This window comes from Rhinichthys klamathensis, unplaced genomic scaffold, assembly GCF_029890125.1.
Source record: "Rhinichthys klamathensis goyatoka isolate OS25496 unplaced genomic scaffold, OSU_Roscu_1.1 h1tg000114l_1, whole genome shotgun sequence".
Lineage (NCBI taxonomy): Eukaryota > Metazoa > Chordata > Actinopteri > Cypriniformes > Leuciscidae > Rhinichthys > Rhinichthys klamathensis.
This window is the reverse complement of record NW_026606651.1, coordinates 1,794,104-1,808,069: the sequence shown is the minus strand read 5'-3', so window position 1 is coordinate 1,808,069 and position 13,966 is coordinate 1,794,104. Positions and strand designations below refer to the sequence as shown.

The 13,966-nt window shown below is 38.8% G+C and overlaps 1 protein-coding gene across 1 annotated transcript; it reads left to right on the top strand.

The window, feature by feature from the left end:
* The first annotated feature begins 942 nt into the window (after positions 1-942).
* Positions 943-13,366, top strand: tesca (tescalcin a). Its single transcript, XM_056254767.1, has 8 exons — positions 943-1,050; positions 3,993-4,062; positions 4,382-4,462; positions 8,703-8,842; positions 9,309-9,370; positions 9,450-9,557; positions 11,808-11,855; positions 12,539-13,366. The coding sequence occupies exons 1-8, from the start codon at positions 990-992 to the stop codon at positions 12,614-12,616; spliced, it is 648 nt and encodes a 215-aa protein (XP_056110742.1). The 5' UTR covers positions 943-989; the 3' UTR covers positions 12,617-13,366.
* Positions 13,367-13,966: the final 600 nt, after the last annotated feature.

Sequence of the window (13,966 nt, the reverse complement as noted above, 5' to 3'; positions counted from 1 at the left end):
GGTATATTAAGAAAAAAATAAAAAATGTAAAATATTGTGGTGGCTTTGGGTAAATAATTGAGATTCCATTTTCAAGTTTCTCTCAAGCAAAACTTGTTTGAGGTCACCAAACAAATGTATGCACATTTGAGACATTGATCACGTGAACTCTTTTGTACAGATGGTAGGATTTCCTTGCTTATGCACAAGATGCTCTTTAGAATATTCTAATTTAGATAATTTTTAGGTGAGATACAAATCAAATATTAAAATATTCTGAAATCCAACTTTTTACTTAAATTGTTATGCTGATCATTTTATATTTTCACTCGTAGTCTCAGTCTATTGTTTCCCACTGTATATAGCAATATATCTACAGCAATTCACTGTTTTATCAAGCATAGAACACCTAAAATTGAAAGTCAAAAAACGACAAACAAGTCAGGGTGCGGTGTCCCGCCTCTTGTATCCAAAGCATGTGTTTGCATTAACTTTAATTCTCATCCTAAGTCACACAACCTCAAATATTTATAATGCAAATATACAAGCATCTGCCACACTATACCTTTCTCCGGCTGCAGAAGATGGAATGGGTAAATGTCACAAACACATTATTTAATGCATTGTTGTTTTAATGGCAACCAAGAACATCTTACTGTTCTAAGTTGCCATAAAAACAATATTTTTAAGAAACTTATAAACTGAACTCAATTTAATTAGATTCGTTTTATTTATTAATTTATATTTTATATATATTTACTAATTATCTATGACCACGACCCCAAATATTGCTATGACAGAAACGCCAGGATGTCTTCTTTTATGGAGATTATCAAATGTAAATGTCTGGGTCTCAAATGTTCGGATCGCAAACCCAGCAAAAACCGGACGAGCCATGTGTGTGTGTGTCACTGCTGCTTATTTGGATATTTCATGAGAGGGGCGGAGCTTTGCTGTCAAAGTGTGAGCGTACATTGCGAAAGTTGTGATTGTCTCTTCCGGACGTTAACATGGGAGCTTCTCAGTCAGGACGAGTGCCTGAGTTCCAAGATCTGGCTGATAAAACTGGCTGTGAGTATCTATTTTCCAGGTGTGCTTAGACCTAGACTCTTACAAAAAAGTACTATGGTACAGTGATGGTACATACCTGGAGGTCTGCCAACTTTTGAGTTTAGCTTGGAGTGAGAATGGAATGGAGAATGGAATGGAATGGAGTGGGTGGGGGATTGGGGGATTGGGGGATGAAAATACTGCATCACAATAAGTGTATTGTGATTGTCAAAACATTTTAGTAACTAAACAGAATTGTATTAGGTTTAGTGACAACATGTTACAATGTTTACATGGTACAATTTCTGGTAAGCTACGGTTTTTTATTATTGCTTGACACAAATTTCACGATTTCAATTAAATTCTTGTGAGTTGATTCAATATTGATTCATTTGGATAAATATTAGGTACTCGTTATGTTCATTTTTCTCAAGAAATAAAATCTCACCTAATTAATGCTGTAAACATACAGAGAGGGAGCCCTATCAGCTGGTAGTATTTAAGGTTAAAAATAGGCTAACTCAAATAAAATGTGTTTTTTTTAAATTATATTAACAACTTCATTTAATGATATATAAGTAAACATATAATAAATATGTAATGGTACACATAGCCTATTTAGCAAAAATAAATACTCTAGCTCTTTTTTCTAGCCAATAACGTGATTACGGTCACGTCAGGTCATGGCTTTCCTGAGGTAAATGTTATGGGACACAATTGTTCTCCAGCTGTTTTATTGACCTCTTTCCGCGTTTGAAAAACACTTGACTGATCGACATTATGTATAAGGAATATACAACATTGTTCATTCGTGATTATTTACTATTAACTACTAGTAGAGATGAATGATCGGTTCACGTGCCGCTTGAACTGGCGCTAGTAGGGATCTGTCACGTCACATTTACAAGCGCCAAAACGGTAGGCCTATTTATTGTTTGAATTTCGTAATAGAAATTACAGAATCTGAGAGCTGTTTTATATATATATATATCATAAGTAAGTAATCTGCTCTGTCTTGTCTGTCGGTCTCCGTGTCCTCTTTGCTTCGCGATTTTTCTGTGCGTGAGAAAATGTGTGGCGTGAGAGCGTGTGAATATTGTCAAATGCGTGAGTCTCACGCTGAATGCGTGAGAGTTGGCAGCCCGTATTCATATAGCCTACAATACTCCAATCAATGTGCTTCAAAGAATGGTTAAAAAACCCCACACATGTACATTCAAATGTATTATTAGTGATATGTTTGCATTAGCCTATATTATGTTTGTTAATGACCCTTGATCTTTATTCTTATATTTCGATGACTGTATAACAAATATATGCATATTAAAATGCTTAGTGCATACTATACAGTAATGCAATGCAATAAAGTAATGAACTGTCAACACACAACAGCCTAAATCTAACTAACCCCGAATTTCATTGTTTAAATGTAGAAGTAGAAGGACTTTTGGAGAATCACAAGTAATCCCACTCATAACTGTGAATATAACTGTGCGAATAGCTCATTATTGTGAAAAGGTGTTTCCACAAAAGTTATTTGCTGTACAACTGTGTGAATGTGCATATATTTAAAACCAAGCATAAATTCCACAGTGCGAATCTTCCCCAAACAAACTGTACCTCTCAAAATAGAGTATAATCAACTCAATTGTGATAGAATAAATGTGAAATAGATATTGCTTCCTTTACACAAATTACTATTCTTCTGTTTTTCTGGTTTTACTGGTTTTTTGTTTCTCGTGAGTATTTTTGTGTGAACTATAGCCTAATTTACTTCATGTCATTTCCAGCATTACAGAGAAGTGTTTCAGTTAACGGTTAAAATAATAGTTTACATCAGGGTTTTGTAAAAGGAACTGCAGGGTGTTCGTTAATTCATTAAATCATAAAAAATTACAAATTAAAATCAATAATTCATTAAAAAATCAAATATTTTATTTTCTATATGTCACTTTAAAATCATTTTCATACAGAAATTGCTAGTAAATTTCACAAATAAATTACAAAGAAATGGTGAAATTTTGAAGTAAAAAAACTGATGCAGAATTTTCTTGTAAAACGTTCTCCAGTAGTCTTTGTTTTAGGTCACACTTTACAATAAGTAAACATTAGTTAATGCATTAACATGAACTAACAATGAACAATATATTTTTACAGCATTTATTATATAGCCTAGTGTACAGTTACCACATACTAGACATCTCAAAGGCATATTGTATGAGCAATAATAATAGTGAGTGTTTTGATTTGGTGTCAGCTGTCATAAGATCAGGGATTGATTGCACATTCCATTTTGGTTGACTAAATATCTATAAATAAAATTTGTACTGTGGCATGTTGACAGTGTTGTACATTGAGTCCATCACCTCCCTCCTGTTGTAATACGAGGTTGGAACCACATTAGAGGTTATTATGGTTACCTAATAAAACATGCATTGTTTAACAACTCAGTTTGATGATATGATTCATTATCAATTCATCTTGACTTGCACCCCACCCACACACACATGACATAACGGCTGCATCTGAAATCGCATACTTCACTACTATATGGTAGGAGAAAAACAGGACGTGACAAAAGAAGTATGTCCTAATTCAAAGTATCATAAAAGCCAAAAATGTAGATGACCAACAACTTCCGATGAGATTCTGAAGTGTGCATGGACACTTTACTATCCCATGAGGCCACAGGAGAGGATTTTTAAATGGAAGTGAAGCAACGCAACTGACACTGGTAGGGTCACATGACAATGACAACATGGGGATTGTAGTACGTCTGGATTACATTCTACACACACTCATTATATATAGAACATATATATGTTAGTGATTCAAAATAAGCAGCTACTCAAGAGAGTAAGCGATTTCGGATGCAGCCTGTTCTTATAGCTTTAACTGTCACTGCATTGACCTGCAAAGTTATTTGAAATCTTCCTGAATTTGCTGTCTTTTTCTCACTTTAGTTTCCATAGAGCAGATAAAAAACCTCCATAACAGATTTATATACCTGACTCAAGATGAAGGCACTTTAAGGTACTGTACAAATGACTTGATCCCACTCATTTAGACTATACTGACTGTAAACAAATACTGTCATAACGGTCATCTATCACACCCTTTATATTAATGCCTGTGTTAGGGCAGAGCCATTGGTCTGCAAATTATGGACGCAGATTTTTTGAGTTACAGTTTAACAATAAGCAAAATCTGTTGTTGCAATATGTTGTTTTTACCAATTAGCTTTTCTCATTTTGATGCAAGTTCTGCTTAATATCATATGACACAGTATTATTGAATTGTGTCCTTTATAATGAAATGTAGTGTAAAAAGAACCGTTTCTTCTAAATTTCAGACGTGAACACCTTGAGAATATGACCGATTTGGCCCTCAACCCAATCCGAAGACAGATCATTGAGGCCTTCTTTGATACAAGGTGTGTACAGAAAAGGAAAGGGGTCCATGTTAGAATTAGAATCAGCTAATAATCAATGCTGATAGTTAGAGAGTCAGACTGGTATCCCGAAGGTTGTGGGATCGATTCTCAATACCGGCAGGAACTGACTGAGATGCCCTTGAGGAATGCATCTAACCCCCAATCGCTCCCCAGGTGCCACAGTGAATGGCTGGCCACTGCTCCCGGTGTGTGTGTGTGTGTGTGTTTACACTGCTCTAAATGTGTGTTCACTAACTTGGATGGGTTAAATGCAGAGGACAAATTCTGAGTATGGGTTGGGGTGTCACAATATATCGCAATACAAAAATGCAACAATATGTATCGTGGATAGTGACTGACAATATGTATTGTGTATAGTTACCCAAAATGAAAATTACTGTGTGAGAAAAAAATGCAAGTTTACAGAGTTTTAGTGTCAGTACTACATTAAACTACTATATAATGTTGAATATAATTTATTATAATGCAATGGGGGAATATTTGTGGGTCCTGATAATGCCAAATGTCTTATGTTACCAGTAAATAGTGGCCTACATTATTTTAAATATCTAGTCAGTGAAAGAGTGCAAGCATATTAGTCTAAAATAATTCTGTATTTTAAGCTTCAGAATCATTCTGGTGTCACTATTGTCCAGTGCATTAGGTTACCAACACCAAGTCCAAGCCTATTCATTTCCACACCCAATGTAATAGAGAGAGCGACACGCGTCATAATCTGAAAACCACGCCCACCGGGGGGAAACCAATCCAACCGTCTCCATTGACTTTGTATTGCCTGAGGCTGCCTCCTTGCCATTTTTGACTTATAACAAAAAACAAAACAATGTCTAAAAGCTGCTATGTGACAGGGTGTACAGCAAACAAGCTAAAAAAAACAGAACTAAGTTTTTATAAGCTGTCGACCCAAAAGTGGATACAGGCAATAAGACATGGATGGGTAAATGGTGGGCTCTGACACTCAGTATGCACTAAAAATACACTACGTGTGCAGTAAACATTTTGTCACTGGTAAGTCAAATATCCAAATGTCAGTTATAGTATATTTAATTTCTGTAAGCTAGGCTATCCCTTTCGCCGATTACGTTCCCCTCGAGTGGGCGTAGTTCTCAGAGTAATATTACATGTTGCACTCTGTCTCAATTACCTGTATCCACTTTTGTCACCTTAAATGCTCGTTTGTTGGGGTCGACAGCTTATAAAAATGTTTGTTTTGTTTTTTTAGCTTGTTTGCTGTACACTCTGTCACATAGCAGCTTTTAGTCAAGTCAAGTCAAGTCTTCTTCATTTATATAGCGCTTTTAACAATGGAGATTGTTTCAAGGCAGCTTTACAGAGATAAACATACAATTTACGGTAACAGAGAATGTTTTGGCTTTATAGCGATTTTGAAGACATTGTTTTGTTTTTGTCAGAACTGTCAGAACTCACAAGGAGGCAGCTTCAGGCAATACAAAGTCAATGAAGACGGTCGGATTGTTTCCCCCCGGTGTGGGCGTGGCCTAAATGTGCTCTGTCTCTACCGAATTTTGCATTTTAAATCAACAGTACATTTTTTGTTAACCTTTTACCATATGTCTTGGAGTATCGCAATAATATCATATCATAAGAGTTCAAGTATCGTTATCGTGATATATATCGAATCGTGACTTGAGGTTATCGTTACACTCCTATGGTTACCATACTTGGCCTTCACATGTCACCTAAAATATAAAAGTATAAAGACACAGTTAGGTTTAGTCATAAAAAACATATTTACAGATTATGAATAAATTGAATTTACAAAGATATTGCACTAAGCAGTGGGGTACTGCACTTACAGGCAAATGCTTAGGGAGGCATTTAACTCTTTAAAGACCCACTCCGATGAAAATAATGTTTTTCTAGGTGTTAACATGTTCTTGTGGCATTTTTCTGATGTTAGAGGACATACCTTGAGAAAAATAAGCTCAAAGTTGTATTTCTGAGTATTTCTACATTCAAATGGCTGTGAATCAGTAGCAGACGCTAAAATGCCGGCTAAAATAGACTGGAGTTGTGACGTAGTAACTCCACTGGGCGTCTCCACACGCGACGTCTTGGAGTGAAATAATGATCGGTGATCGGTGATAACTTTGATTAACTTCGGATAATAATAATTAACGTGTATATAATACTGTTGCCCCACCGGTATTGGGGATGTAAGCTAGCGGGAGAGACAGAGCTCTCAGCAACGGGCAGGGGGAGGGTCGTCTCCGTGCCAACGGCTCCGCCCACAACGCAGAGGCGAATTGCTAATGAGCTACTGCCGCTCTGCTGAAGCGAAGTCCCAGAATACGGCACAGGTTTTGTGATTTTGGCTAAAAATGGCATAATCATAATTTAAAGACCACTGGCAATGTTTAAAAATAGCTCAAAATATGATCGGAGTGGGACTTTAAGAGTGAAAGGGCCTGTGGGAAAAAAGTTGTTCCTGTGCCTATATGTGCTAGTGCCCAGTGATCTGAGGCAACAGGGTGAGTGGAGTGTGATGATTTTACCTGCCCTTTTCTTCACTCTAGAGTAAAGGTCAGGAGAACACCAATAATCCTCTCAGCAGTCCGCACTGTCCGTTGTAATCTTCTGAACCAAACCAGACAGTTAAAGAAGCACATAGAGCAGACTCCATGACGGCTGAGTAGAATTGTGTCAGCAGCTCCCATGGAAGGTTGAACTTCCTCAGCTAGCGAAGGAAGCGCAACTTCTGCTGGGCCTTTTTCACAACAGAGTCTATGTGAGTGCCCCTCTTCAGGTCCTGAGAGATGGGGGTGACCAGGAACCTGAATGACTCCACTGTTTATGATGGAGAATGAGGTGTTCCTCCTGAAGTCCACTATCATCTCTCCACTGTTTTGAGCGTGTTCAGCTCCTGGTTGTTATGACTGCACCAGGCAGCCAGTTGTACGACCTCCTGTCTGTATGCAGACTTGTCACCGTTGTGGATGAGGCCGATGACAGTGGTGTCGTCTGCAAACTTGAGGAGCTTAACAGAGTTTTTTTTTACAGTGTAGTCATTTGTGTACATTGAGAAGAGTTGTGGGGAGAGGACGTAACCCTGTGCTGATGCTCCTGGATGTGAGTTTCCCCAGTCTCACTAGCTGCTGCCTATCTGTCAGAAAGCTGGTGATCCACTGACAGATTGGGGTGGGCATGGAGAGCTTGATCAGTTTGGCTGTGAGAAGGTCAGGCGTGATGTTATTGAAGGCCAAACTTGTGTAAGCTCCAGGTCTGTCGAGATGTTGCAGGATGTGATGCAGTCCCATGTTGACTGCATCATCCACAGACCTGTTCTCTCTGTATGCAAACTGAAGAGGATCCAGCAAGGGTCCAGTGATGTCGTTCAGGTAGGCCAACACCAGTCTCTCAAACGACTTCATGACCACAGATGTGAGAGCGACAGGTCTGTTGTCATTAAATCCAGTGATTTGGGGTTTTTGGGGGGACCGGAATGATAGTGGAGCGTTTGAGGCAGCAGGGAACTCCACACTCCTCCAGTGATCTGTTGAAGATCTGTGTGAAGATGGGGGCCAGTTGGTCAGCGCAGACTTTTAAACAGGCAGGTGAAACACCATCTGGGCCTGGTGGATGGCAGGAGGGGGAGTGCAGGTGCTGGGTGCAGGTGTTGGTTGTAGGTATCAGTTTTTAAAAAGGAAAGTCGCGTTTTTCGAGTAAAGTCGGGAACGTCGTCAAAATGATCCCCGTTCACACGGATCCGTGAAAACGACTAAAAACGCTGTATTCCGCTACCAGGCCAGTAGTTGGCGATGACACTTTGTAAAGAAACACTATACTTGCCTATAGACTGAACACATAACGTGCATGCAACATGATGTCACTGTTTTCTCAAATTTGCCTTTCCGTAGTTTACATGGATAACAGTATCGTTTTCAAAAATTTGCACTTTGAAACCGTTTTCAAAAGTTTGCATTTTCAGGCCCCCAAAACGCTGTGTAAATAAACGGCCAAAACGCATAAAACAATAGTTGAAAACAGTGTTGTGTGAACGGCCCTTAAAAATGTGTACAGTCAATATATATATATATACTGTATGTATGCTGGTAAAGTTGGAGATGCATGCATATATATCCAACTTTATTTTTAAGAGTTAGGCTATAAAATTTTACATTTTGCAATGAAATAAAAAGATTATCTAGTTATAGTTCTATATATACTCAGTGGATAATGTCTGTGTGTTGTCATCAAGGAACTTGGGTCATAAGGAGAAGGGCTGTTTGCAGGAGATCGGTTTTGAGGAATTCGTTACCGTCCTGGCCTTTTTCAAACCACCCAAACCACACATTGCTGAGGAGGAGAGAAAAACCATCAAGAAGGAGAAACTACGCTGTGAGAATAAGGAAATAAAGACCGCAAATAGATGTTCTTTCAAATGCAGTTTTGATCAAAACAAGTTGATATACAAGTTTTGCAGATCTCACACTGCAATGGAACTTTAAAGGGATAGTTCACCCAAAAATGAAAATTCTGTTATCTTTTACTCACCCTTATGTTATTCCAAACCTGTATGAGTTTTTGTCTTCTGTTGAAAACAAAAGAAGATATTTTGAAGAATGTTGGTAACCAGACAGTTGACGGAAGCCATTGACTCCCAATAAGAAATAAACTCGTACAGGTGTGTGAAAACATCTAAACAACGGTTAAGCGCCACTATAAATGCCCCTTTTAACATAATTTGAGATACTATTTGAAACAATTTCTCTCAGTATACTATTAATACAGTTTTGCTAATTTACATTTTTATTTTATGCGCACCACACAACTACTTGGTAAAAGCATATTTCCTTCTCTGTAGTTTTGTTCAACATGCACGACACTGACAATGATGGCGTCATCACTCTGGATGAATATAGACGTGTAAGAACCATTTGACTTCTACTTTTATGGCTACAAACACAGTAACACAATTTGATACTGATTGTAATTGTGATTGCAGGTGGTAAAGGAGCTGCTGTCTAGCACTGAAACCATAGGAGCAGAAACAGCCAAAGCCATTACAGATGCTGCTATGCTGGAAGTCGCCAGTGAGACAGTGGGTCAGATGGTACGGTGACTTTCCATGATCAGTGTTGCCAACTATTTTCAATGGAGAGTACTTAGTTAGTTTATCTGGGTCTCGTCTACAATTGACGTCCCCGAACGTCTACAGTCGACGTTAGTTTATCTGGGTCTCGTCTACAATCAACGTCCCCGAACGTCTACAGTCGACGTTAGTTTATCTGGGTCTCGTCTACAATCGACGTCCCCGAACGTCTACAGTCGATGTTAGTTTATCTGGATCTCGTCTACAATTGACGTCCCCGAACATCTACAGTCAACGTTAGTTTATCTGGGTCTCGTCTACAATCAACGTCCCCGAACGTCTACAGTCGACGTTAGTTTATCTGGGTCTCGTCTACAATCGACGTCCCCGAACGTCTACAGTCGACGTTAGTTTATCTGGGTCTCGTCTACAATCGACGTCCCCGAACGTCTACAGTCAACGTTAGTTTATCTGGGTCTCGTCTACAATCAACGTCCCCGAATGTCTACAGTCGACGTTAGTTTATCTGGGTCTCGTCTACAATCAACGTCCCCGAATGTCTACAGTCGACGTTAGTTTATCTGGGTCTCGTCTACAATCGACGTCCCCGAACATCTACAGTCAACGTTAGTTTATCTGGGTCTCGTCTACAATCAACGTCCCCGAATGTCTACAGTCGACGTTAGTTTATCTGGGTCTCGTCTACAATCAACGTCCCCGAATGTCTACAGTCGACGTTAGTTTATCTGGATCTCGTCTACAATGGACGTCCCCGAACGTCTACAGTCGACGTTAGTTTATCTGGGTCTCGTCTACAATCAACGTCCCCGAATGTCTACAGTCGACGTTAGTTTATCTGGGTCTCGTCTACAATCAACGTCCCCGAACGTCTACAGTCGACGTTAGTTTATCTGGGTCTCGTCTACAATCAACGTCCCCGAATGTCTACAGTCGACGTTAGTTTATCTGGGTCTCGTCTACAATCAACGTCCCCGAATGTCTACAGTCGACGTTAGTTTATCTGGGTCTCGTCTACAATCAACGTCCCCGAATGTCTACAGTCGACGTTAGTTTATCTGGGTCTCGTCTACAATCAACGTCCCCGAACGTCTACAGTCGACGTTAGTTTATCTGGATCTCGTCTACAATTGACGTCCCTGAACATCTACAGTCGACGTTAGTTTATCTGGGTCTCGTCTACAATCAACGTCCCCGAATGTCTACAGTCGACGTTAGTTTATCTGTATCTCGTCTACAATGGACGTCCCCGAATGTCTACAGTCGACGTTAGTTTATCTGGGTCTCGTCTACAATCGACGTTAGTTTATCTGGATCTCGTCTACAATGGACGTCCCCGAATGTCTACAGTCGACGTTAGTTTATCTGGATCTCGTCAACAATCGACGTTAGTTTATCTGGATCTCGTCTACAATGGACGTCCCCGAATGTCTACAGTCGACGTTAGTTTATCTGGATCTCGTCAACAATCGACGTTAGTTTATCTGGATCTCGTCTACAATCAACGTCCCCGGACGTCTACAGTCAACGTTAGTTTATCTGGATCTCGTCTACAATCGACGTCCCCGAACGTCTACAGTCGACGTTAGTTTATCTGGGTCTCGTCTACAGTCCCCGAACGTCTGTATAGTTTATCTGACGTTAGTTTATCTGGGTCTCGTCTACAATCGACGTCCCCGAACAATAATATTTATACTCTAGAGCGTCTCCTCATCGACGTCGACCGAGTCCCCTGACCCTAACTTGCTGCGCAAGCGATAACCGACAGACTTCATACAATGCCTTTCGAATATGCTTTAAATCACGGCCGGAGGATCTCAAACAAATTACAGAGAGAATCCCACCCGCAAAAGGAATACAACAGTTTTTATAGAATAGGAGCATGGCGAAAATGACATGATACATTACATAATTTCCCTACAATTTGATTGGTTCTTCATAGGCAAACCCTTCTGTTACTAGGTAGAAGCAAACTGTTTTTGTGATTACTTCATAATCACAAGTTTTGAAACCTAGACATCTGTCTAGTTTCATTTCCCCTATTTGTTATTTATACAAGGGTAAACAAGTCACAAGTTTTGGACCAAAGGGTTTGGAAATATACAACATTCAAAAGCATATGAATGTTGTTCCTGCAAGAAAAATAAATCCATCACAGATGCTTCTCTTAATTGTGAATTCATCTGATTTCCAAATCAATTTCAGTTAGAAATTTCTGATGTGATTTTCTAACTGAAACCTTTTTGTTTTTAGGGTCCTGATGAATTTTATGAGGGAATCACCTTTGAACAGTTCATGCAGGTTTGCACTCTATAACATTTTAAACTTCATTTTCTGTGTTCTGCTCCATCTTTTAAAACCTTTTAAAGTATAGTCCTTTGGCCGTGAGCACGGAAAGCCACATTCGGCGTGTGCATACTATCTAGTAAACTTTGTTTTCAAGCACTCGTCACTCATACATGTGCTGTTGTACGCGCACTGTCCACATGGACACAGAAATTAGGCTGCACACCGTCTGCGGACCCTCCTGATGACGAAAATGACTTCAGGCGGAAGTATACTTTGAAGTTGACATGGAACGGAAGTTGCGACAGTCTTCTCTTTCCTATTGTGACATATATCTGAGTGAAACGACTTCATGAATAAAAAATAAATGTAAGGCGGGACTTTATTTTGTCCATTGGGAATTGATTGGATCGAATCGCTGTGATCTCATGTAAGTGATAGGTTGTCCCGCCCCCGCTCCAGTAAACATGTCATCAGAGAAGAGATGGAGAAAATATTTTGATTAAAGATTACGAGGCCACATAATTGTTTTGGGTTTTTTTTGTAAATGGTGCGAACAGATAAATAATTAAAAATAAATACTGCAATATTCCATAAAAAACTAGAATTGTCCATTTTGATTTCATTGTGACTTTAAATCTAATAATAAAATTACATGCATGCAATTCATACCTCAACTTTCAACATCTCTCCAACAGATATTGAAAGACATCGAGATCGAGACCAAGATGAATGTTCACTTTTGGAACTTGGAAACCATGCATTGTGGGAAGTGAGAGTCATTTCCGCTTCTGAACGGCACTTTTTCAGCACAGTCTTTATTTTAGATTAAAACATCCGATGTTTGTCCCACGGATTCAAGAATTGAGTTTACTTGGGTTTCTTTCTCTGAAATATCTCCAATGATGGAGATATGGTGGAAGTGACCACAACATGCTCTGGGGGATACACTTCAGAGTCCAGACCTCTGAGGCAAAGCGAACATACAGTGTGTTTATACATATTTGAAAGATATTTAACAACCCCTTGAGGCCCGGCTGTTTTTGTGGCTTCTTATCTCAACTCTACTCTGACATGCTCGCAAACACTTTGATTCATACATACTTTCAGATACACTATGTAGTATGTATACTGTATTTTTAGCAGGGTTGTTGAGACTGCAAAACTGAACCTTGTGATTGCAAATTTCCCTTTTTATTGTTTTGTAATGGAGGAAGACTTCCTTAACAAACCAGTGCTAAAACACTCCACACCCTAAGTTAATGAATCCACAAATCTTATCATTTACCTCAAAAACAACAGGGAGCGATTGTTTTGTTGCCCTTATGTAATACATCTGGCTTCCTTCCACCAAGGTTATATGATAAATGATACAGGGTGTGTAAAGTTTTTACACCAACAGCATTTACTGTAGGATATTACAGTGCAATATTTTTGTACATTATTGTCATTTGAAATCCTCACAACTGTCACTAAACATTTTCTTTATATTGAAGAGAATAAAATAACCATTGTTTTAAAAGTTGCATTTATTCCTATTGTGCATTTTGTAGATGCATTCTGTCTGAAATCATTAATCTATGCAAGTTTATAAAATGCTTCCCATACTATATTTAGAGGTTGTTCGTTCAGTCAAACTCGGTGGTATTTTGGTGCAAATTCATCTTTTACTTGGTTGAAGATAGCCAAATTAGGCAAATGACAACATGACATCCTCGGAAAAACAAAACTACAGTGAAATAAACCAGATTAAATACGGGTTTGTTTGCAATTGTTAAACATGGTTTGTTTGTCGATTATGTACTCTACTGTTCAAAAGTTTAGGTTTTTTTCAACAAAGTACTTTTTTAGTACTTTTATTCAACAAGGACACATTAAACTGATCCAAAGTGCCAGTAAAGATATTTAAAATGTTACAAAAAAAATTGTATTTCCAATAAATGCAGTTGTCTATTCGTCAAATAATCCTGGAAATATAATGTATCCCAGTTTCCACAAAAATATCAAGCAGCACAACTGTTTTCAACACTGATAATGATAAGAAATCTGCATATTACAATGATTTCTGAGGATCATGTGACACTGAAGACTGGAGTAATGATGCTGAAAATTCAGCTTTGCATCAC